Genomic DNA, 24,626 nt, shown 5'->3' with positions numbered 1-24,626 from the left:
TTCTTTCCTTCAGACCTCCTGCATTTCTTTCTTATTTAGAAGAAATGTCCCAATTAGAGAGAGCCATCTTTACCTTGACTTTATACTTGTTCTTCATTTTACTTTGTCGACTCCTCACCTGATTATATCTTTGTGTCCTTTTTTAAAAATTATTTTATTTACATCCCAGTCATTGTCCCCCTCCCAGTCCCCCCAGAGTTCCTCATCCCACTCCTCCTTACCCTTGACACCGAGAGGGTGCTCCCCCCACTACCAGGCCTCCCCTTCCCTGGGGCTCAAGTCTCTCCAGGATTAAATGCATCTTCTCCCACTGCATCCAGACCAGGCAGCCGTCTGCTATATATGTGCCAGGGGGCCTTGGAACAGCCCATGTGTGCTCCTGGCTGGTGGCTCAGTCTCTGGGAGCTCCCTGGGGTCCAGGTCAGTTGAGACTGTTGGTCTTCTTTTGGGTTCCCCCTCCCCTTTAGCTTCTTCAATCCTTTTTGTGTTCTTCTGTAAGAGCAGTTTTTTTTTTTTTTAAAGTGTGAATAGATTAAGAAATGCCTGATGACAGAGTTAAGTAGTGAACAAAAGCCTGCTTATCTAATGTATGCCAGAAGAAAGTTTCTTCTCTGCTGTGATGGACAATCTTGGCATCTTCCCAGCTCCTTGTGGGCTATCTCCATCTGTCCAGAAAGGAAAATAGAGATTGCCAAGAAGATTCACTATTGATTACCTGCCTTGGCTCCAAAATGAAACTTGCATTCTACTGGGCAGAATTCTATGTACAGTCCTACCTAAATGTAGGGAACACAGAACTGTAAGACCCCCAAAAACCAAGGGTGCCCCAGCACCCCACACCCCGGAAGGCGACACCCAAATCACTGGAGAAAAACGGTCTCAGTGCAATAACATGAGGGTTTCTTTATTCCAGAATTCTGGGTTCCACAGCTGTACACCATGCAGGGGTAGAGGACTGAGTGCCGAATTGCAACAGCTTTTATAAGCTTACAACAAAGCCCTCGAATTACAAACCAATCATTTCTTAGCATGGGGAGCCCGCAAAATGTGAGCCAATTGACTTGCACCACTCCATAGTTTTAAGGCCAATCAGTTTAAATTATCGGAGCCCGTGCTCAGTGGACCAATTAGTTTCCTATAATGTCTACAGCTACGTGAACTCCTGCTTAGAGGTAATGGCGTAAGTTTACGGAAGCAAGTTAAGCTTAGCCCATTTCCAGTTACCCTATGGGGCCAGGATCACCTATTCAAGGCCTTTCTGCTAGGTCTAAACAAAGGGCGGGCTCTGGAATGTGACCTTTTACCCAGTTTCTAACAAATCTAGATAGCATTTTAAACTTCTGACTTCTTGGGGTCATTAGAGTTAGGCTGTATTGTTTTCTATCCTTTCAGGACAAGTGAAAACATCATGTGTCCCTGTGAAGGGTACATCTGGCCACCACCATACTAATGCTGTCTGACTTGTATTTCTAGCTCTGTGCACATGGAGGAGCTGCCTTCTTCTTCTTCTTCTTCTTCTTCTTCTTCTTCTTCTTCTTCTTCTTCTTCTTCTTCTTCTTCTTCTTCTTCTTCCTCTTCCTCTTCCTCCTCTTCCTCCTCCTCTTCCTCCTCCTCTTCTTTCTCCTCTTCCTCTTCCTCCTCCTCCTCCTTCTTTTCTTCTTCTTCTTCTTCCTCTTCCTCCTCCTCCTTCTCCTCTTCTTCCTCCTCCTCTTCCTCTTCCTCTTCCTCCTCCTCCTTCTTCTTTTCTTCTTATTCTTCTTCCTTCTTCTTCCTCCTCCTCTTCCTCCTGCTCCTCTTCCACTTTTCCTACTTTATCTTTCTCCTCTTCTCTTCTATAAGATGGTCTTCATATGTATGTTATATATGTGTTTGATATATATATATACATGTTGTGAGAGAGTACACATGCCTATGCTTATGTCTGGAGGATTGGATATAAAAGTTTAGATTCAAATTCATTTTCTTTCAAAATAATGAAACAAGTATGCCTTTGCCTTCTACATTTGGTGGTAGTTGGGTTTTTTTTTTTTAATCCCTCTTTACTGTTTGAGGATTTCATACAATTTCATAGTGTTTTCCAGAGTCCTCATCAAGGAGGCTTCTTTCTGCAGTAGGTGGTGATTAAAACAGAGACCCAGGGCTGGAGAGATGACTCAGCAGTTTAAGAGCACTGACTGCTCTTCCAAAGGTCCTTAGTTCAATTCCCAGCAACCATATGGTGGCTCACAACCATCTGTAATGGGATCTGATGGCCTCTTCTGGTGTGTCTGAGGACAGCTACAGTGTACTCACATAAATAAAATAAATAAAAATAAATAACACAGAGACCCACAGCTGGTCAACATGCAGAGAATAATGGACTGGAGTGTCCCACTCTAAATGGGAAAACTATGTCACACCACACACACACACACACACACACACACACGGTGTGTGGAGGACACACACAGCGGCGGGGGGTAGGGGGGGACAGGAGGGGGGGGAGAGGGAACAGTACAGCACAGAACATGAATCATTGCAGACAAGGAGAAGGGAAGATTAACATCTGCAATGAAATTGTGTCTGCAGGGTAATGGCCCCAACACACATGAACTCACAGCCCATGCACGTACAGGACCTGTCCTGCACGTACAGGACTTGCTCAGAAGCAAACCATCCAAGCATGGAGCAAAGAGGGGCCGGGCCCCACCCCAGATAAGTTCCGTGCGCCATCTTGAAATGAAAGACAGTTACACACATACAGCAAAGCCTTCGGGTGATCCTGAGTGGCGCCGAGTGTCTGCTGCTCTGTAACCGTGTGCAGTCTAGAACTCAGTTTTCTTAGTCAGCAGCCTCTCCCCACCCAGCAAAGGAAACGCGACCAATTATCTGTGCTCACCCTACCGCACCTCGTCCAACCCCTGGCTTGATGTAAGCTAGTTCTTCAAAGTTCAATAAATGCCTTTAAATTGTTTTTAGATTTATTTGTTTTAATAAATGTGAGTGTTTTGCCTCCATGTATGTCTGTGCACATGTGGGCCTGGTGCCCTCCTCACAGGTCAGAAGAGGGCACCAGATGCCCTGGAACTAGAGTTACAGATGTTTCCCACCACCCACCACGTGGATGCTGGGAACTAAAGCTCGATCCTCTGCAAGAATAGCAAGCGCTCTTAGCTTCCAAACCACCTGTCTATTCCCTAAAGTTCTTGATGAAGAATAATGAACAAAAGGATGAATGGTTGAATAAATAATACACATTTAAGTCATTTCCCGAGGTTTTGGATTTTTATTTTAATTGTGATTGTACTTATTCTACTGGTACTTTTGAAATAAAAATAGCTTGGTGTGGCTACTTAGGATTAGTACCATTTGAAATAGGTACAGTGACTAGTTTTTATTTTTTTAGAGAAACTTTCCATTTTTCGACCCTATTTCCAGAAACACTTTATACTGCACAAGCTTTCAGCTTGTAAATGGCTTCATTTTGAGCCTTGTAGCAGAAAATAGCTTGGCCGTGCCCACAAACATGAATGGAACTCGCTTGTGGGGTTTCTCTATTTTGGTCCGATGCTCCTCCAAATAGAAGCCATCTGGGTGAATTCTGCTGCCGTAAGCCCGTTGACACTCAGGGCTGCTGTTGTAAACAACAAGATTAAAAGCAAACTTTCTTCATTCACCATTGATTCCCACTGCAGACATAGATAAGAAAATAAAAATACCTACTAAATATATTACCAGGACCAAAAAAAAAAAAAAAAAAAGGCTTAAAAAAGAACATAATTTATTGCTTTTGTCAGACTTCAACCTGAGTCTACATTTTTAATAAGTAATACATAATATGTATCTCTATGGGCTATTTTTTTAATGACTGCAGGAATAGAGATGCTGAGATTTAAAACCAGGAAAAGAAAGGGCCAAGTTAGTAAGTTTTTTGAAAAAAAAATCTTCTAAGATTTAACCTTTGAAAAAACTTCCCATTGCCCTCGTCTTCACTGCAAGAGAGTGAAGGTCTCAGACAGCGTCAAGATGGTGACACTCCAGCTGCCCAGTCGGCGTTTTCATTTTTCTTCTGTGATTTGACTCAGACAAGACCCATGGTCCTACGACATGTGAGGATTTCTAGGGGATAGATGACCCAGATTCTCCCAACAAACAACCTGTTTTCATTATTCTGTTTTCATTTCATCATTTCATTAATCAGAGGAAATTCTTGGGATGCTCTAGGAAGAATTGATTGAGAAAGGGAAAATCCTTTCCAGGACATACAGGCTTGTTTGGCAGCAGCCGACCACACAGGGATACACAAGAGTGACAGGAGCTGAGATCAGTTGATGAGAAGGCAGGACGCAGTTCGAATACCTATCCCACACTCTGCTGTTTATGAGAAGAAACTATTGGCTTGAGGTCCTGGGAGCCAGAAGGCAAGATTAAGGAACTTCTGTTGTGATATCCCATGGTTAAGGGCGTAGATCTGCCCATAGGCCTGCCCTATTATGATGCACTGGCTTTTGAAATAATAGTATCAACCTACTCAGGAGCAGAGCCCTCCGACAAAATTGCTTTGTTTTGTTTTGTTTTGTTTTGTTTTGTTTTGTTTTTTTGAGACAGGGTTTCTCTGTGTAGGCCTGGCTATCCTGGAACTCACTCTGTAGACCAGGCTGGCCTTGAACTCAAAAATCCACCTGCCTCTGCCTCCCGAGTGCTGAATTAAAGGTGTGTGCCATCACCATCCGGCCAAAATTATTTCTTAATGGTAGGAAAGGAGATACTGGAAAAAGACAAAGAATTAAAATAAAAAAAAAAATGACGAAAGTGCTCCTGTCAACCTGAAGAGGAACTTGCCCCTTGCCCGACAGGAAGAGGCTTCACACCGTTCTAGACAGGCTGTCAGGGCACCTGGCAACAGGGACCAGAGAGACAACCAATGATAGGTCGGTGATAGGTGGGGCCATCCCCCCCCCCCGCCCTCCCCCCCCCCCCCCGCCCCTGTAGGATGCTTACTTATGCTCAGACGTTGTCCTTTATTTAAACCTAAACCTCACGTCTGTAACCCCAAATATGGTCTTGGAAGTGATTACAGCCTTTCACTTGTTTCTTTTCTGCATATTGCCCCACAGACTAAGTCTTGGCTCTTTAGTGTTTTTTAATTGGGGACCAAGAGACAAATAGCCAGACCTAACTTGCAGCTACCAGGATCTAGACTTGTACACTGAAAACCTGGGTCATGGTGCCAGTGTTTTAGTTACTGAAGTGGCAACACGACTTATGGAAGAAAGTACTTCCTGGGGGCTTAGAGTTTCAGAAGCGAGTCCATGACTGTTCTCTTAGGGTTTCTATTGCTGTGGCAAAACACCATGACCAAAACCAGTTGGGGAGAAAAGGGTTTATTCACCTTAAGCTTACATTTCCACAGAACTGTTTATCATTGAAGGAAGTCAGGGCAGGAACTCAGGACGGGGTCCTAGAGTTGATACTGAGGACTTGGAGGGGTGCTGCTGTAAGACCCCCCCCCAAAAAAATCCAGGGAGCCCCAGAACCCCATGCTTTGAAAAGTAACATCCAAATCACTCGCAAGAAACGGTCTCGATGCAATAGCATGAGGATTTCTTTTATTCCAGAATTCTGGGTTCCACAGCCGTACACCGAGCAGAGCTAGAGGACTGTGGACCCCGAGGGCCGAATTGCGACAGCTTTTATAAGTTTACAAGGAAGCCCGCGAATCACCAACCAATCATTCCTTAACATCGAGAGCCTGTGAAATGCGAGCCAATCAATTTGTACCACTCCATAGTTTTTAGGCCAATCAGTTTAAATTATCGGAGCCTGCGCTCAGTGGACCAATTAGTTTCCTATTTTCTTGAATGTCTATAGCTGCGTGAACTCCTGGATAGGGGTAATGGCGTAAGAAGCTTACAGAAGCGAGATAAGCTTAGCTCATTTCCAGTAACCTTGTGGGACCAGGATCACCTATTCAAGGCCTTTTTGCTAGCTCTAAACAAAGGGCGGGCTCTAGAATGTGACCTTTTACCTAGTTTCTAACAAAGAGCACAAAGAGCAGGCTCTGAACTATGAAGTGTTTGGGGCTCCTTAGAAGGCTGGAGTTAGGCTGTATTTTGTATTCTTTCACTGCTTATTGGCTTAATCCCCATGGCTTTCTTATAGAATCCAGGACCACCAGCCCAGAGATGGAGCCACCCACAGTGGGCTGGACCTTACCCCATCAATCAATAATTACAAAAATGCCTTTCAGCCAGCTCTTTTGGAGGCATATTCTCAATTGAGGTTCCTTTCAGATAACTCTAGTTTGTGTGTCAAGTTGACCTAAGACTAGCCAGTTCAACCGTCATGGCAGGGAGCATGGCAGCAGACATGTAGGCGTGGTGCTGAAGAGAAACAGGGACCTCATCCATAAGTGTGAAGCTGAGGGGGGTAATTCAGAATGGCACCAGCTTTTAAAACCTCAAAGCCAGTAACACATCTTCTCCAACAAGGCATCTCGATCCTTCCCAAGCAGTTCCACCAATTGGGAACCCGGTATTCAAATCTGGCTGTGATGGCCGACTCTCCTTCAAATCAACACAGAAAGGAAGATGCTCATTGTACAGAGCCATATTGGGATGTCACGCCACCTGGTAGGAACTCGACATTGATCAAGGTGAACTTCCTCTCCCAGCCTTGGTTGAGCGGGGAGTCCAGTGCTAGTCAGGATACTGCTCCACCTAGGGTGGAGTGCTCAGAGTGAAGGTGAAGTTCTTTGTTCCTTCAGGTCTATGAAGTCCTGAATTAATCAAGTGACCCGCCCAGCTGCCTGAGCATGGAGCCAACACCCAAAGAACAGCCAAACCACTTCCCCGGAACACATCCCAGAGTTTGGAGGGAGGGACTCGCCCAAACTCTTAAATTGTCAGACCTTCATTAAACTTGGGACCTCAGCAATTGGGTTGTCTTGGCCTCTGTTCTTTTTACGACCTCCCATCTATTCCCCAACTTCTTTTCCAGGGACCCAGTTCGCAGTAGCTACAGCTCATCAGGTAAGAGAGCTTACTGTGCAAACATGAGGAGCTGCAGTCTAATCCTCTGCACCCGTGTAAAAAGCTGGGCGTGGCTGCCTGCACCTGCAGCCTCAGAGTGGAGGTGGAGACAGACAGATCCCAGGAGCTCACTGGCCAGCCAGCCTAGCTGAGCTTCAAGTGCGTGAGAGACTGTGTCAGGGGAATGAGGCAGAGAATGATAGAAGACACCCGACCTCTTCCTCTGGCTTTAGTTGCATGGACATCCACACCTGCAAACTCACGAAACTCATGCATATCCACCACATATACATATCACACACACACACATATACATATCACACACACATATATATACATATCATACACACACACATATACATATCATACACACACACACACACACACAAGCACACACAGTGGGCTACAAAGTCAATTACATTTGAGCTTAAGCTTTGGAGAGAACATTCAAACTAGAGTATTTATTGAAGTGGAAGTTACCAGGAGGTAGTGCTGGATCATATGCAGGATATAAAAGTAAAAAAGAGAGTCAGTAATGATCCTTTCCTCTCAAGTCTGGGGTTGAGTCACTCAAATGAGTTGACACATATATCAGTTTGAGAAGAAGAATCTATTTCTATTTGGAACAAGGTAAATTTGAAATATCTAACAGACACCCACGGGGATGGGAGTCAGCTGGATTATCAGCCTAGAGTTGATGAGTGAGTTCTGAATGGGTGAAGTAAATGTGGACCTCCAGGGAATATCACTGTATTTGGGCCATTAGAATGAAGTAAGCATATGTACATCCCAAAGAAATCCACTGCTTAAAAAGTACCATAGAATAAACAATGCTAAAATTTAGTGGCTTAAAGCTACCAGTATTCATTCTCTCAGGGGTCTGAGATTGGACAGGGAATGACTGATATAGGGGAGTCTTGTCTGTGACCTTGTTCTGTGGCACTCATCCACGTGGCTGTTGTTCTTGTTTGTTTTTTGACAATATCAAAGAATGAAAAAGAAAGCAGGCATATGGACGATCTTTTGAGGTCTCTACTCAAAGCAGGCACATTATCACTTTCTCCTCAGTCTTAGCCAAACCTGGACCCTCAAGTTAAAAATTAGACAACTCTAAATTAAAGGCATCGATGCAAAGAAAGATTGTGTGTGTATGTGTGTGTGTGTGTGTGTGTGTGTGTGAGAGAGAGAGAGAGAGAGAGAGAGAGAGAGAGAGAGAGAGAGAGAAGAGGGAGGGAGAGGGAGAGAGAGGGAGAGGGAGAAGAGAGAAGAGAGAAGAGAGGAGAGAGGAGAGAGAAGAGAGAAAAGAGAAAAGAAAAGAAAAGTGGGCTCAATAAATGCAGTCTCCCATATGTACAGGTCCTGGAACACAGCTCAAATGTCCAGTGTAAGTGTATTGCTATTGTGCACAGTGTAAAAATTATCCTTGTATTATTCAAATGCTGATTTCTGTACCTCCTGCCTCAATGTTGTGTAAACATTGCTCCCCATTTATTCTATGATTTGTCAATAAAAGCTGATCAGCCAATGACTGAGCAGGGGAGAGAATAGAGCTGGACTCCAATCCCAGCAAGGGCAGGGGAAGAGAGAGGAAGAGAAGAGAAGCCCGCACAGGAACACACCTGGAGCAGATCGACATCGACACTAAAATGCAATTATCTTGGGGACTCGGGGCTGAGAGGCAGCCAGATTATCTTAGAGGATTAGAATAGATTAATAATTGTTCAGAGCTTGATATAATTGTGCTGTAGAGCTTGATTAAGTAAATCTAATAGTCTCAGCCTCCTTTATTTGGAAGCTAGCTGGGATAAAGAAAAAAAAAACTATCATTTATAAAAAGCATACATAACAGTCAAGTTTGAATCCCCATATATCTTTCTTTTTCTACAAAAACCTCCATTTATCCTTTATCCAAATTCATTTATTCATTATCCAAACCAAATATGAAGATTATTCTAGACATACATAGTCTGTTTTTAAAGGATTCATTTATTTTTATTTTGTGGGTATGGGTAGTTTTGCCTGGATGTATATTGGGGCAACTCATATGTGCAATTCCAGAATACGCCAGAAGAGGGAGTCAGATCCTTTGGAACTGGCATTATGTTATAGATGCTAGTGGCCTTGGGAGTGATCTGAATCAAAATCAGTCCTCTGCAAGAACAGTTAAGTGTTCTTAACCACTGAGCCATCTCTCCAGCCTGACCCCATATATACTCTTAACTATTGTTTTCCATTGTAGGAAGAAACCAATTGGTTATTGAAGACCTCAATCCCTTGATTCTTATTAAGCAAATAAAAAGATTCCAAATTAGTAGTTATAAAGAAAGTCTGTGATAAGGTATTATATGAAAACAAACTGTGTTATCTTTTAGTCCAGAGAGAATAGCCCAAACAAACAAAGCTTTGAAGGAAATGATAAAAAGTAACCAGTGTCTGACCTTGTAAAAACAAAGTCCTACCTCCAGCAGAAATATCTGATAAGGTGATTACAGGAATACATAAAACATTCTCAAACATCCACCAGAAATTCGGCACCAAACCACAACCAGTTTAAAAGCAATCAACCTTCAAAAATGCAGGCTAACACATGTCTTTACCTACTGTTGTTTGAAAGATGTTTGCTTTTTGTTTTTTGTTTTGTATGGGTTTTTGTTTTGTTTTGTTTGAGGCTGGGTTTTTCTGTGTGGCCTGGGAAGTCCTGAAACTCCCTTAGACTCAGAGATCTGCCTTCCTTGGCCTCCCAGAGTACGAGTACTATGATTAGAGGCATGGGTCATCATACCCAATTCTTTTGAGAGATTTTAAAACCTGTAACAATTTAGGCTGGTATGGTGGCTCAAGTCTTTAATCCCAGCACTAAGGAGGCAAAAGCAGGTAGATCTCTGGTTTCTAGACCAGCCTGGTCTACAGAGAATGCCAGGCCGGCCAGGGCTAGACAGTGAGAACCTGTCTAGGGATAAGTAAATAAACTGTAACCTCTGTGATACACACAAACACACACACACACACACACACACACACACACTACCTAGGCTTTTGAATTTCTTTGAAAATAATGCAACAGTTTGTCTTAAAGGATATAACCTGCTGTTAGCAACTTAGGCAATAAGCCTAGATTTTTGAGAAATAATGAATCAAATAATACAGCCCTGGAACATGTATGTTATCTTATATATGATGGCTCTGTGCATGCCACACGAGAGCATTAGATCCATTTATATATGGTCATGAGCCACCATGTGGATGTTTGGAAATGAACTAAGGACCTCTGGAAGAACAGCCAGTGCTCTTAACTGCTGAGCCATCTCTTTAGCCCCTTTGTAAAAAGTTTTTGTTTGTTTGTTTATTATTTTGGTTTTTCAAGACAGAGTTTCTCTGTGTAGCTCTGGCTGTCCTGAAACTCACTCAATAGACCAGTCTGGCCTTGAATTCAGAAATCTGCCTGCCTTTGCCTCCCAAGTGCTAGGATTAAAGGCATATACCACCAATGCCTGGTCCACTATCTTATATTTTAAGCTGCTTTTGCTAGATTTTTTTTTTCGCAGCAGAAAGAGATTATTATCACCTAATTTCTTAAATGAAAGTGGTAGAGGCCCAGAGAGATTAATCTGGTTTTTATGGTGATAAGAGAATTGGTTAGTGTGACTGAAGGAAAGTATTGCTCTGTGCTGCTTGCTCCAGCTTCCGTTCCATCCACCCACAGTCTTTAATCTCTTCCTGTTTCCGTCGATTTCCTGTTCCTATGGCAAAGCACTGGGCCAACTTGTCAAGAGAGTTGGGTCATCCTCCTAGGGCTTCAGCCATCACTGCAAGAAACGTTAATGTATTCCCATGTAGCCATGGATGAAAGAACTTGCTTTATTTTGTCCTCTTGAAGTATTTACATTCTAGATAGAGTTTGATCAAGGAGAGAATGCTGTTCTAAGAATAATGTTAAGATGTTATCTTGTAATTTTAAACATTTTGATGGTCTTCACATCTTCCGGGGTAAAATCTGAATACAGACTTTTCGACACAGTTTTGGAAATGTGGGGCAACGGAATTCAACAGAAACACAATACAAGCCTCAAGAGATCTTACAGCCATAATAAACAAAAAAGAAGCAAAAGTAGGCAGAAAAAACTGTTAGAAAAACATTTACATCAATATGTAAAGAACATTTTTAGATTATGCAATACTCTACGCGTGTTTTCTTCAGCCCCTGTCTTTGGAGAATGACTATTGTATTGTGTTCCAGACTCCCTGTGGTCCATTCCCTGGTCGCAGGCACAAAGACTCCGCAGTCAACTAAGCACTGGGCGGGGCTATGCCAGCGAGGGCGGAGCTATATCAGCGGGGGCGGGGCTGCTCCTAGAGCGCGTTTCGGGCCGGGCGGGCTTCCGTAGTAGGACGTGGGAGGTGGCGGCGCCACGTCCCGGCCGGTGTCCGGGAAGAAGCCAGTCGGGCCGGGGGACGATTTGAAGTAACTATGGCTTTCACGCTGTACTCCCTGATGCAGGCGGCCCTGCTCTGTGTGAACGCCATCGCCGTGCTGCACGAGGAGCGCTTCCTTAAGAACAGTGAGTTCCCGGGCGGGGGTCAGGGGGGCGGGCGCTGGAAACCCGGGCGGCTCGGAGAGGCGCGTCCCTGCGTGGCGTGCAGCGGTGGACTTCTAGGGTCTGGGGGCGGAGGCGAAGGGACCGGACTCTATTGTGCCCGCCTTGAATTTCGCTTAGTCATTTACTTGCATTTTCTTGTTGCGGATTTACAGAAGGAAAAGCTGGCATGTTGAGTTTTGACTTAAATGCTGGGAGTGGAGTAGGAACGTGGCTTTTTTCTGAGTGCTCATTCTTGGAATGATTGATGGGGAGAATGAATGATGGAGAACAGTAGAGGTTGATGGGGGTTGGGTTAAAGGGAACAGGAGGTAGCAGGGTCTCCAGCCATTGAACACGCACACCCCATTGAGTGCCTACCGTGTACCAAGGACTGGAATCAAAGAATAAAAAAACGAAGACACGCACACGTTATGGTTTCTGCGACTTGGTAATCAAATCTTCATGCCAGCCTTGTCCAGTTGCTTCATGCTGTATAAAGCAAAACTGAGACAGGACTGCATTTTGTGAGTGATTTGTTGAAGTTTACCAACTGTGTTCTCAAACCCACAAGGAAGAATGGATTCGTTTTATTAATTACTTAGGAAGAAAGATGTAGAACATATAAAGAAAAAAGAGAATCTGAAAAGACATGGAGGAAGTGACCCTGACCCGAAATCTGATAGGTGAATAAATATTAACTAGGTGAAGGAAAAGGGTTGGGAAAGTCTGGAGGGAAGCCTTGCTCAGTGTCATCCTGGCATGAAAACCAAGGCAGGTGAAATAGTTGTAAACGGGGACATGGCCAGATTTATGTTGCTGGGACCCTGTTTGGGCTTGCTGTGGAGAAGTGATAGGAAAGAAGAGGAGTGGTTTTGGAAAGGGCCGTCTCAGATAGGGAGGTAGAGGAGCATGGTCTTAATGAGTGCAGGATTTATGTTAGGTGTTTTATATATGTGTATACGTGTGTGTGTGTGTGTGTGTGTGTGTGTGTGTGTGTGTGTGAGAGAGAGAGAGAGAGAGAGAGAAGGATTTGTGTTAGGTGTTTTATACATGTGTGTGTATGTGATAGAGAGAAAGAGAAGTCACTTGAGGTTGCACTACAGCTCTCTGATTTAGTTACTGTTCTTATTGAAACTTTACAGGTAAGGAATCTAAAGCAGGAAATGATAGGTAACTTGTAGATCACATGGGTAGAAGGTGGCACAATTGAACATACTGACTCCAGAGTCCAGTTCTTTACCTCTGGACTATACAGAAAACTTTGTGACCATGGAATGGGTTGAATTGTATTCTAACTCTGTGGTACCTATATCTGTTACCTTATTTAGAAACACCATCTTCTAAAGTTTATAATGAAATTGAGCTCTTTATAACTGGACTAGGAGATGGGCCTTAGATCTCATCATTGGTGTCCTTACAAGGAGAGTGAGTCACAGGGGCACACAGACACATACTTCAGGAAGAGGAGAGTGGAATCGCAGAGGGAGAGGATAGAGTGGCTTGGTTTCAAGCCGAGGAGCCCAGGAATTCCAGCAACTTCCTGACAGATGCTATTGGACGTGTGGGCAGGATTACCCCTCAGTTCCCAGAAGGAGTAGGTTCTGCTTGATTTTGGACTCGGCCTCTGAGTGAGAATGGGAAAGTGTACCAGGTTGCCTATACGAAGTAGAGCAGTCTCCTGAGGGGGGAATGAGGATTATAGGAAAGAAGACTCAGAGACATAGGTTAGAAATCGGGAGGCCTGCCCAGTCAGTAGTAAGGCAGCCTAGAGCGTAATTCTCTTAGGCTTTATATACTTTACAGCATCGTGGGAAACAAAGTCACAGGCCAGCAGAGACAATGGCTGACGTACATTAAATATCTGTACCCATCTGGAGGCCTCCCTATTCCTCCTTGTTCCTTCCTCCAAGATTAGCAGAGCATTCAGCCCCTCACCCTGAGCTTCCCTGTTATTGGTCCATGCATCAGCGGGCCAGGAAATCTGCCAGTAGACGCTGGCCTGACTTGACTGCTAACAGGCAGGCTTTCACAGAAGCAGGCAAAAGGCTCCTGACAGGGAAGCCAGGCTTGAACCCAGATGCCCCTCAACAAAGGAATGGATACAGAAAATGTGGTATATTTACACAATGGAATACTACTCAGCTATTAAAAACAATGAATTCATGAAATTCTTAGGCAAATGGATGGAACTAGAAAATATCATCCTGAGTGAGGTAACCCAATCACAAAAGAACACTCATGCTATACACTCACTGATAAGTGGATATTAGCCCAGAAGCTCGGAATACCCAAGATACGATTCACAAACCAAATGAAGCTCAAGAAGAAGGAAGAACAAAGGATAGATACTTTAGTCCTTCTTAGAAGGGGGAACAAAATAACCATGAGAGGAGATACAGATAAAAAGTGTGGATTAGAAACTGAAGGAAAGGCCATCCAGAGACTGCCCATATGCAGTCTCCAAACCTAGACACTATTGCGGATGCCAACAAGCGCTTGCTGACAGGAGCCTGATATAGCTGAGAGGCTCTGCTGTACCTGACGAATGCACAGGCGGATGGTCTCAGCCAACCGTTGCACTGAAGTCCCCAGTGGAGGAGCTAAAGAAAGGACTGAAGGAGCTGAAGAACCTTGCAGCCCCATAGGAGGAACAACAGTATAAACTAACCAGAGCGCCCCCCCCCCCCGCGCCCCCCAGTGCCCAGGGATTAAACCACCAACCAAAGAGTACACATGGAGAGACTCATGGCTCTAACTGCATATGTAGCAGAGGATGTCCTTGTTGGACATCAAAGGGAGGAGAGGCCCTTGGTCCTGAGAAGGCTCCATGCCCCAGTATAGGGGAATGCCAGGACAAGGAAGCGGGAAGGGGTGGGTTGGTGAGCAGGAGGAGGGGGGAGGTGATGGAGGGTTTTGGAGGGGAAACCAGGAAAGGGGATAACATTTGAAATGTAAATAAAGAAAAAAACCACAAACTTTCCCTTAAAGGGCATACCAAGAGACAGTGTATATCTTTAGGTAAATATTTTAAAATGTGAAAAAATGGGACTTGAGAGATGGCTTAGCAGTTAAGAGCACTGGCTACTCTTTCAGATGACCTGGGTTCGATTCCCACCACCTATGTGGGGCTCACAAGCACCCATGACCCCAGTTCCAAAGGCACCAGGCATGCATGTATTACATGGACATACACAGACAAAGCATCCACGCACATAAAGTTTTGTTTTGTTTTTTTGGTGGAAAACCCTTTCTTTGAACACAGGGCCTTATGCACACTAGGAGTATGCTCTCCTACTCAACCCCATCAGGATCTGAAAGCAGGACTCCTAATGGAGAGAGCTCCAGATAGTTGTGGGTGTGAAGACCTTCCTGAACTCGCTCAGCACAGCAGCCGGGATTAGTGGCGATTATGTAAAAGTCAGACTCTTCTGATACCTCTTGGGTTGGGTTCCCACCAGGAATCTGTAATCAAATGGGAAATGCTTGAAAACCTCTAACCATGGAGAAGAGTCTATAATAGGTGAGATTTAAGAACAAAGAGAAAGAAGGCTTACTGTGACCTGGGCATATTAGGAAAGCCCGGATGTGACAGACCCAGATTAGAAGCCAGCTTTAACAGTAGATGCTAATTGGCCATGCCACTGTCCCTTAGTGTTTGTGGGGACTGGGTTCCAGCTCACAGTAACTGCCAAGGGCCATGGAAGAGGAGCGATGAACAGCCTTAGAACTCCTGTGTGCGGCCCACCAGTTACACAGGATGGGTGAGCCTTGGACAGATGTAGCCCCAGGACCAGTTACACAGGATAGGTGAGCCTTGGACAGATGTAGCCCCAGGACCAGTTACACAGGATGGGTGAGCCTTGGACAGATGTAGCCCCAGGACCAGTTACACAGGATGGGTGAGCCTTGGACAGGCATAGCCCCAGGACCAGTTACACAGGATGGGTGAGCCTTGGACAGATGTAGCCCCAGGACCAGTTACACAGGATGGGTGAGCCTTGGACAGATGTAGCCCCAGGACCAGTTACACAGGATGGGTGAGCCTTGGACAGATGTAGCCCCAGGACCAGTTACACAGGATGGGTGAGCCTTGGACAGGCATAGCCCCAGGACCAGTTACACAGGATGGGTGAGCCTTGGACAGGCATAGTCCCAGGACCAGTTACACAGGATGGGTGAGCCTTGGACAGGCATAGCCCCAGGACCAGTTACACAGGATGGGTGAGCCTTGGACAGGCATAGCCCCAGGACCAGTTACACAGGATGGGTGAGCCTTGGACAGGCATAGCCCCAGGACCAGTTACACAGGATGGGTGAGCCTTGGACAGGCATAGCCCCAGGACCAGTTACACAGGATGGGTGAGCCTTGGACAGAAATATAGACCATAATCACATTGAAGTTTTATACTGCTTGAAAAATTTTGTTGGGATGTATAAGCCATGGGAGAAAGAATAAAGTTGTTGGAACATTGTTCCTTTCTTCCATCAGCTATGTGTATGTATGTATCTATGTAAAGTTTATATGAGAGTATGCTGGAACTTTGTTCCTTTCACCCTCCAAGTGCATGGGTATGTATGTATGTATGTATGTTTACGTGTATGTATGTATGTATATAATGTAAAGCTTGTCTGGGTGTATATTGAACCTTGCTCCATCTACCACCAACTTATGTGTGTGTGTGTGTGAGAGAGAGAGAGAAAGAGAGAGAGAGAGAGAGAGAGAGAGAGAGAGAGATTGAGAAATGTTTGGAGCCTGCTTGTTGGAACTTTGTTCCATTCACCCACCATGTCTATGTGTATATATGTACATATATATATATATACATATGTGTATGTGTGAAATGTTTGAAGTCTACTCACTGGAGCTTTGCTCCATCCATTCTGTGTGTGAATCTGTCTGTCTGTGTGTATGTATGTATGTATGTATGTATGTATTTGAATGTATGAAGTTATTGGAGTTTGCCTTTTGCTTCATATACTCAGTGCGTATGAATTTTCTCTTTCCTTTTCTTTCTCACTGGCGCCAAGGAGTTATAAGAATTCAGAGTTTTTCACTGGCCAGAGGGAGTACCTGCCCCAGTAAATTAAGCTTTGTTCCTCAGAGAAAAGTCTGCTGAGTAATTTCTCTAATCACTGGCTGCTATAAGCAACAGCCCCATCAGTATCTGGACCAACTTCCCATCATGGCTCTAAGGACTGACCTCCATCAGCTGCTGCCTCAGTTTACCCACCTCATGGATGCCAAAGCTGATTATTGGTAATTAACACATTCCAGAATGCCAATTTAAGGAGTTTGCAGTCCAGTGAACACTATCAACCAATTCTGAGATAGAAAGTTCTAACTCTTTAAGGGAAAAATGTAAAGGGATTGAAGCAGTGAAATTTAAGAGACATCTAACTTGACTGTGTGTGGTGAACTGCTGTGAAAAGCAAAAACCACTGACACCCTTGAAAGCTGAAGAGCCAGAGGCAGACCCTCAGCCAGGCCTGGGGCAGTGGGGCGTCAGCACTGAAGGGCCAGAGGCAGACCCTCAGCCAGGCCTGGGGCAGTGGGGCGTCAGCACTGAAGGGCCAGAGGCAGACCCTCAGCCAGGCCTGGGGCAGTGGGGCGTCAGCACTGAAGGGCCAGAGGCAGACCCTCAGCCAGGCCTGGGGCAGTGGGGCGTCAGCACTGAAGGGCCAGAGACAGACCCTCAGCCAGGCCTGGGGCAGTGGGGCGTCAGCACTGAAGGGCCAGAGGCAGACCCTCAGCCAGGCCTGGGGCAGTGGGGCGTCAGCACTGAAGGGCCAGAGGTAGACCCTCAGCCAGGCCTGGGGCAGTGGGGCGTCAGCACTGAAGGGCCAGAGGTAGACCCTCAGCCAGGCCTGGGGCAGTGAGGCGTCAACACTGAAGTCGGCTCTTTGTGAAGTTGGATTTTAAATTAGTGTCATGCCACAGCATAACAGAAATGCAGGCAGCCATCATTTAACCAAGTAAACCCAGTAAAAAAAGCCTATTAAGTGAACATTTCCTGGCATTTGGTTCTTTCATGTAGAAAAGAGACTTGTCCTCAGTCTTCATGATTAGAGGTTAGCATGCCAGGAATTAATTAAACTGTGTCATGTAAGAGAAGAAGGACCTGAAGTCAGGACTCTAGAAGAAGTGACAACAAACACTTTAAAGACCCAGCATGTAAGGCCTAAAAGAGGTTTGTGTGGGGAAGTGGCAGGCGGAGGGAGGTAAAAGATAGGCTTACAGAGCCCAGCTCAGAACGCAGAAACGACGAACGATCAAGGAAAGCGGTGTGCGCGGTGTTCCGAAGGCCTCTAAACTGCACTTTAAAATGTGCCCCATGGGCATGTCCACGTGGATACTTGGTTAGACACTAGAACTTTTAAATTGAATTAGCAGTTATTCACCCTGGCATTGTGCGTTTGCTTTTTTAGTTCTGCATTGAAAAAAGGTTCTTTGATAATTTTGAAGAAGAAGAAAAAATCAGGTTATGATAATTGCCATCTTTACTGAATTGAACACGATGGAATCATTTGAACTGTAGATTTTATAAAACTGTAGTGGAATGAGGAAAATATGGTTGTTGCCACTATCAAAAGGAAAAACTAATGAACTCAATATTTTGACTTTACGATGTATGACTTTATACTTAATATCTTCACAGGGCTAAACTAACTTTTAAAAGATGGCTAATGAGGGAACAAGACAAGTGCATAGTACGTTTGACTCAGCTAATCACTTCTGTCTTACACAGTTGGCTGGGGAACAGACCAGGGAATTGGTGGATTTGGAGAGGAGCCAGGAATTAAATCTCAACTGATGAACCTTGTTCGATCTGTAAGAACCGTGATGAGAGGTAAGGGGAACTTAGAGGGCATCCTAAGCTACAGTATGTGGTGGATTTCAGACGCAGAGCGTGGGAGGGTGCAAGCTGTCAGATTCTCTTTATAGTGGGAATGTGGACTTCCGTAACCTGGATTTACGGCTTCAGAGTTGATGGCCTCTTTCTTCCATTGCATCTCACTTCTAGGAAATGCAATGTTACTAGTATACTCTGTGTTTCCTGTCAGGGCAGAAAGACAAAATGATGTCCTTACTGCTTACAAACTGTGGCAGAATCATGAAGATTTTCCAAGAGTGAGATAAAGGTTCTGTGTGTGCCGTCATTGTTCTGAAAAGCACTTTGAACAACACTTCAGTCAGCAAAGAGTTCAGGGGGCTAGAGAGAAAGCTCAGCGGTTAAGAGCACTGACTGCTCTTCTGAAGGTCCTGAGTTCAAATCCCAGCAACCACATGGTGGCTCACAACCATCTGTAATGAGATCAGATGCTCTCTTCTGGGATATCTGAAGACAGCTATAGTGTACTTACATATAATAAATAAATAAATCTTTAAAAAAAAGAGAGTTCAAACACCTTGTATTTAAACATGGGATTAGAGACTTTTCATGTCTTAATCATGGCTTGGATTCATTGTTAGTAATTTTATTCTTGATGAAACTGCAGAACCTTCTTGGAAATACTTCTTGAGTATTTCTTCTCAAGTGTGCCACTGTGTGGATCTGTCTGGTCCTCTGTGTTCCCAGAGCTGCACCGGAACCGTCCAGTGCTGCCTCCATGTATCCAGACGTGCAGTGGGGCGGGCATGGTGGTCCAAGCCTGCAGTCCCATCCCTTGGGACGGGGGCAGAGGCGCTCCTGGTTCACCTCCATCCACCTAAAGGAAATGTCTTCCATTTTATGATCGTGTATTTTTATATTACTATTACTGTATGATTATGATAGCATACTTTTAGATACTTCCATACTCCTTGGTAGCTGTTTAATTTTTTTTATTGTTTTTGGTTTTTATACTAACAAACTTTATTTTATTTTTTTCTTTTAGTGCCATTGATAATAGTAAACTCAATTACTATTGTATTGCTTTTGTTATTTGGCTGAACATCGTTGGGAAATCAAGAGATTCAGAAGAAGAAAATCCCCAGAAGTTAACTATTTTTGTTGTGACTGGAATATTCATGTTTCAGCAGGCTCATCTTGCAGTTGACCAAAAAAAGTAAAATTGACAATAAAACCAGAGTTTCTATCTATCTGATTTTTTTTTTTTTTAAATTGTAGTTGCACCTATAGATTAGATCATCAGAGGCAGGAGCATTCCGGGATTGGAACACACTTGTCTTGGCTAAAATAGGTAAAGGCTGTTAAAGGGCTCAGGGCTGCTGCCTCACCTCATTGTCACTCCATACGGCAAGCTTGTAGCTCAGGGGTAGATTTAGATATGACCTGAGTGTAATTAACTTCCTATATAAACTTAAGAGTTTTTTAAAGTAACAGTTACATCTCATTGATAAATTGGTATTTGGGTAATTTGTTTTGAACTCTTTGGTTAACTGGTTTCTGATATAAAGAAATGTAATTATATAAGGCAATACCCTGATTTCAGAAAGCATTCTAATTCTGGAAACCAGTTGTTTGGAAACTGGTTTTAAGTTCTTTTTATAGCCGGGCGTGGTGGCGCACGCCTGTAATCCCCGCACTTGGGAGGCAGAGGCAGGCGGATTTCTGTGTACGAGGCCAGCCTGGTCTACAGAGTGAGTTCGAGGACAGCCAGGGCTACACAGAGAAACCCTGTCTCAAAAAACCAAAAAAAAAAAAAAAGTTATTTTTATGCCATTGTCTCTTAGTTGACCTGCGCAGTGAGACCAGACTATTTACATATTTTCCTTGGTAGGAAATCTTGCCTGTTTACAAGGGTTTGTTTTATAAAATCAGTGTGACTGTTAGCTGGCAAAACCAGTGCGTACAGTCACAAGTCAACTGCTCAGGTGGCTGCTCACTGTGGAGCACGGCCTCTCCCAGGCACTTCTTGGTGGAGCAGCGTGCTGAGGTCTGATTCTTCCTTTCTCATTCTGTCAGTAGAGCTAGGTAGCTTTTGTTTGTCTTATCTTTTGTTAATGTCTTAGGCCAACTTTGTGGGGTTCGTTGCTCATCTCATAATACTACGGTTCAGTTTTATATAGGAAGATTTAAACTGTGCAAATGTTGTGTGAAATGTTTCAGTTACAATAATTTAAAGGGGTAAAATAGCATCTTTCTGTATAGAAAACTTTTATAAATAAAGTTGACTTTCCACCTTAAGTGTCTGATATATGCCTTTGTATAGACCTGACATTATGAATTTGTTGATCTCTGTTTTGTTCTTTACTGTAAAAAAGAACAAAACAGAGATCAACAATTTGCTGAGTAGAAATTCAATGAGTGTTAATATTCATTATCTGTTTGTTTCTTCAGTGAATTAACAGAATTGTTGACATAAATCAAGAGAATCCTTGAGTAACTTTTAAGTTACTTCTAACTGGAACAGGTATTGAAGATCTCCTGCTAATGTCTCAATTGGAGAGAGTGGGTCTTTTAGACTTAAGGGCTATCAGCTGGACCAAGAAAATGTCCTCGAATCCTTTGCCCCTGTGAGAGCTTGGTTCTACGATGTTCCTCTGGCCTCAGAGCTAACAGACCAATCTTGGTGACTCACACCTCATTTTATTTTTTTTAAATCGTTGAAGATTATTGCATCCAAGTTTGAACCTCAAATCAGACCTTTAAGAAGCAGTCAGTTCAGGGTATTCCTGTTTCTACACATTGGGTCATACAGTATTTTTAAAAAGAGACTTTGGTCCTACTCCACTGCTCATGTAACACACAACACATTTCTTTTAATTTAATTTGGAATAGTGTTCAAGTCTTAAACTTTTTGTATAAGGCTTCTTAACAAAATACCTGATACAAACTGTTTGGTCTAGACCTGCCTTAGGTTGCACCTTCAGACTGTAGGGTATTCAGCAATGATGGGGTGTGACTGTATTAGGGTTCTCTACAGGAACAGAACTGCTAGAATGAATGCGCATGTGTATGGGATTTGATAGAGTGGTTTGAAAGCTGTGTTCCAGCTAGGTCAACAATGACTGTCTACCAATGCACAGTCCAAGAATCCAGTAGTTGTTCAGTCACATCCCTGAGGTGGTCTTCAGTATACACCAGAATATTGAAGAAATGGGCTCTGATGCCATTGAAGGAATGGAATTGCTAGCAGGGTGAGGGCAAGCAGACAGAAAGTGAAGCTTTCTTCTTCCATGTCCCTTCTGTAGACTGTCAGCAGAAGGTATGGCCCAGACTAAAGATGGGTCTTCCTACTTCAAATGATTCAATTAAGAAAAAATTCCTCCGTTATGGTCTTCAGTTCCAGGACAGCCAGGAGTACACAGAGGAAAACCTGTCTCAATAAATAAATAAATAAATAAATAAATAAATAAATAAATAAATAAATGGTGGGGAGGAGATAAGAAAAGGAAATGAAAAAAAAAATCCTCATAGGTGTCCCCAGTGAGGGTTTTAGTTAATTCCGGATGTAGTCAACTTGACAACCAAGAATAGCCATCAAAATTGTCATCTAAAGACATAGGTCCTAGTCATTGTTCTACTGCTGTAAAGAGACATCATGACCAAGGCAACTCTTATTTTTTTTTTTAAAGCATTTAATTGGGCGCTTGCTTACAGTTTTCAGAGGGTCAGACTTATAATCATGGTGGGATCATGGCAGCACATAAGGCCACACAGTGCTGGAGCAGAATGTAAGAGCTTTACATCCTGATCTCCAGATGGCAAAAGACAAAGCCAGGCAGCTTTTGAAACCTCAGAACCCACCCAGCAGCGATACACATCCCCCACAAGGACACAACTAATCCCTCCCAAACAGTCCATCAACTGAGAACTAAGCACGCAGACATGAGCCTGTACTCTCAGTCAAGCCGCCACTATCTGTGAAGTGTTCCAGATGACTAGTGTAGGCACAGAGAAGTCAGAGTGGTTGTTTCAGGCTCTTTGTTCAAAGCAGCTAGGGCCACAAGGTTGAATCTGGCAGCAGCCAGCCTATCCACAGTGTCTTCGCTGGTTATAGAGCAATACCTACAGTAAAAACGTTAATACACAAAGTGATCTTAACAGATTTGAACAGCGCCTTACCACCACTTATCTGCCCCATGCCTCAAGGAGAAGCGGGTCTACCTCATTGGTCTCAGCAACCCTGCTGACTGCGACACTGGGTAGAGAGAGTGCCAGATGGTGCTCTTAATGGGGTTTCTGGGTCAGAGTCAGCAGCGATATAAAACAAAAGGTTCCAGGCGCGTAAACTATGCTGTCCCCATCACACTGCTCCTGAAAGTTAACTCATTTTCATGTGTATTCTCACTGCTATGCCAAATGTCCGCAGAAACACTCATATCATCCACAAGAAGCAGAGATGAGTGTCTACACTCACCTGGCTTCTCCCGAAACCCTTTGTCATTTAGCCTAGGACCTCCGTCCATAGGATGGTACATTAAGCTCACATTAAGAATGGGTCCTTCCCTTGGATAAACCCTAGAAGCACCTTCACAGACGTGTCCAAAGGTATGTCATTAGGTGATTTCAAATATAGTCAAGTTGACAATGAAAATTAACCTTCACACTCAGTGTGCATTTAAGGATGCCTATGCCTACACGAAATGTATTTGGATCAAAGAGACAAGCAGTGACTACTAACTTGTGGTATGAGGATGGTAAGGATGGTAAGGAGGGCTGAGGCAAGTGGACCAAGATCTTCCTCACCTAAAAACAGGTAAGGCTCGTGGGACCTCTCCTGGGGAAAAAAGCAGACTAGGAAAGCTGAAGGCAGTTTTGGATGGCTTGATGGGACGAGGTCGATGCCTGGAGTTAGTGGGACACAGAAGTAAATGCCAATGCAGTTCAAGTAACGAAGTTGGGGCATGGGGTTGAAGGACTGTGAAGGCCTCTGAGGCGTCTCTGAAAAGGACAAGAAATAGGGAAGCGAAGGAGGGAGAGGCAATGTCAGAACACAGGTGCTACACTGAGCAATGGCAGAAACATCAACCACTCCAGTGGCGCCTCGGAGAGCCCGGATGCCGCGCTGAGATGCTGGGCGGGACTTCCGGCGTGTCAGGACTGCTTCCGGGTTGGGAGGCGTGCTCCGCGTCGCGCGGGCCTTTCCAGAGGACAGCGGGGCTGAGAGGGTGAGGAGGCGCGCGCAACCAAGAGGCGGAGGGCTTGGGAATGGCGGCCGCGCCCCTGCCGGAGGCGGCATCTCCGGGAGCGGGTTGGGGGGGACGCCTGCGCTTGCTTTGAGAACCGCGTTTCACGGGCCGGGCCTCCCCGCGTCCTTGTGACCGGCCCTCTGCGGCCAGCGCACGCGCAGAACTGTTCTCCCGGGTCTGGGCTCAGTTTCCCAGGCGGGTGGTTACTGTGTGTCCGTCCTAGCTACAGTCCTGCCCTAAGGTGGACGCGAGCCTCCCCAGACCCTGGAACTTAAGTTAGGGCAGAATGCAGAAGCCATCCTTGAGAGGTGGAAGCCATTGCAGTTGGGTTTGAGAAAAAGAGGTCCTTGGTTTTAAGTCTTCCAGGCTCAGAGCTAAAATGCATGAATTTAGGTGATTTAAGTGTCTGCAGAGGAGAAGGCAATGGCCCTTCCACTTATTTAGTGGGAGAGTCAAGCGGGTGGGTGGGTCATGGGTGGGGACGCTCAGACGCTGAGAGAAAGTTGAAGGTAAGCAGAGGAAATGATACCTGAGACTTAGCACTGAAGAAGGTGGCCCGAGGGGAGGAAGATAAGGGCAAGTTTCACCCAGCACCCAGGAGGGCAGCAGAGAAGTCTTCAAAGACTGAGCAAGCTGCCGAGAGCGAAAGAGCTGCCAAGCTTCATAGACTGATCAAGCTGGTGTGGGTTGACGAGGTGGAGGACACGCAGTGTGCACCGCTCTTCATTGTTTGTACTTCGGTTTGAGAGTGTGGAGGAGACATTAGGAGACCTTCTGGATGAATAACAGTATTTATTGATGCACACGGTGATTTCCCGAAATGTCGCGAACTGTACAGAGAAAGGATGCATTTTAAATCCCGAGCATCCAGGTAGCATAAAAAACTCGAACCTTCCATGAGAATGATTTCTTTGAGATCTGATGATTTATCAGATTTATGCAAGTTTCTAAAATCATGTGCCA

At 44.6% G+C, this 24,626-nt stretch overlaps 2 protein-coding genes across 2 annotated transcripts in view; both read left to right on the top strand.

Moving 5' to 3' along the window:
• Positions 1-11,380: 11,380 nt before the first annotated feature.
• On the top strand, positions 11,381-19,667 carry Ier3ip1 (immediate early response 3 interacting protein 1). Its single transcript, XM_052155382.1, has 3 exons — positions 11,381-11,569; positions 18,334-18,435; positions 19,463-19,667. Exons 1-3 carry the CDS (start codon positions 11,479-11,481, stop codon positions 19,516-19,518), a joined length of 249 nt encoding a protein of 82 aa, XP_052011342.1. The 5' UTR covers positions 11,381-11,478; the 3' UTR covers positions 19,519-19,667.
• A 3,906-nt stretch (positions 19,668-23,573) lies between these two features.
• Positions 23,574-24,626, top strand: part of Hdhd2 (haloacid dehalogenase like hydrolase domain containing 2) — a 31,646-nt gene continuing 30,593 nt past the window's right edge. Inside the window, exon 1 of the mRNA XM_052155380.1 lies at positions 23,574-23,642. The gene's annotated coding sequence lies outside the window, so the exon portion shown is untranslated. The remainder of the gene's footprint in view (positions 23,643-24,626) is intronic.

The sequence above is a fragment of the Apodemus sylvaticus genome, chromosome 13 (genome assembly GCF_947179515.1).
Source record: "Apodemus sylvaticus chromosome 13, mApoSyl1.1, whole genome shotgun sequence".
Classification (NCBI taxonomy): domain Eukaryota; kingdom Metazoa; phylum Chordata; class Mammalia; order Rodentia; family Muridae; genus Apodemus; species Apodemus sylvaticus.
This window is presented reverse-complemented; position numbering and strand designations above follow the sequence as displayed.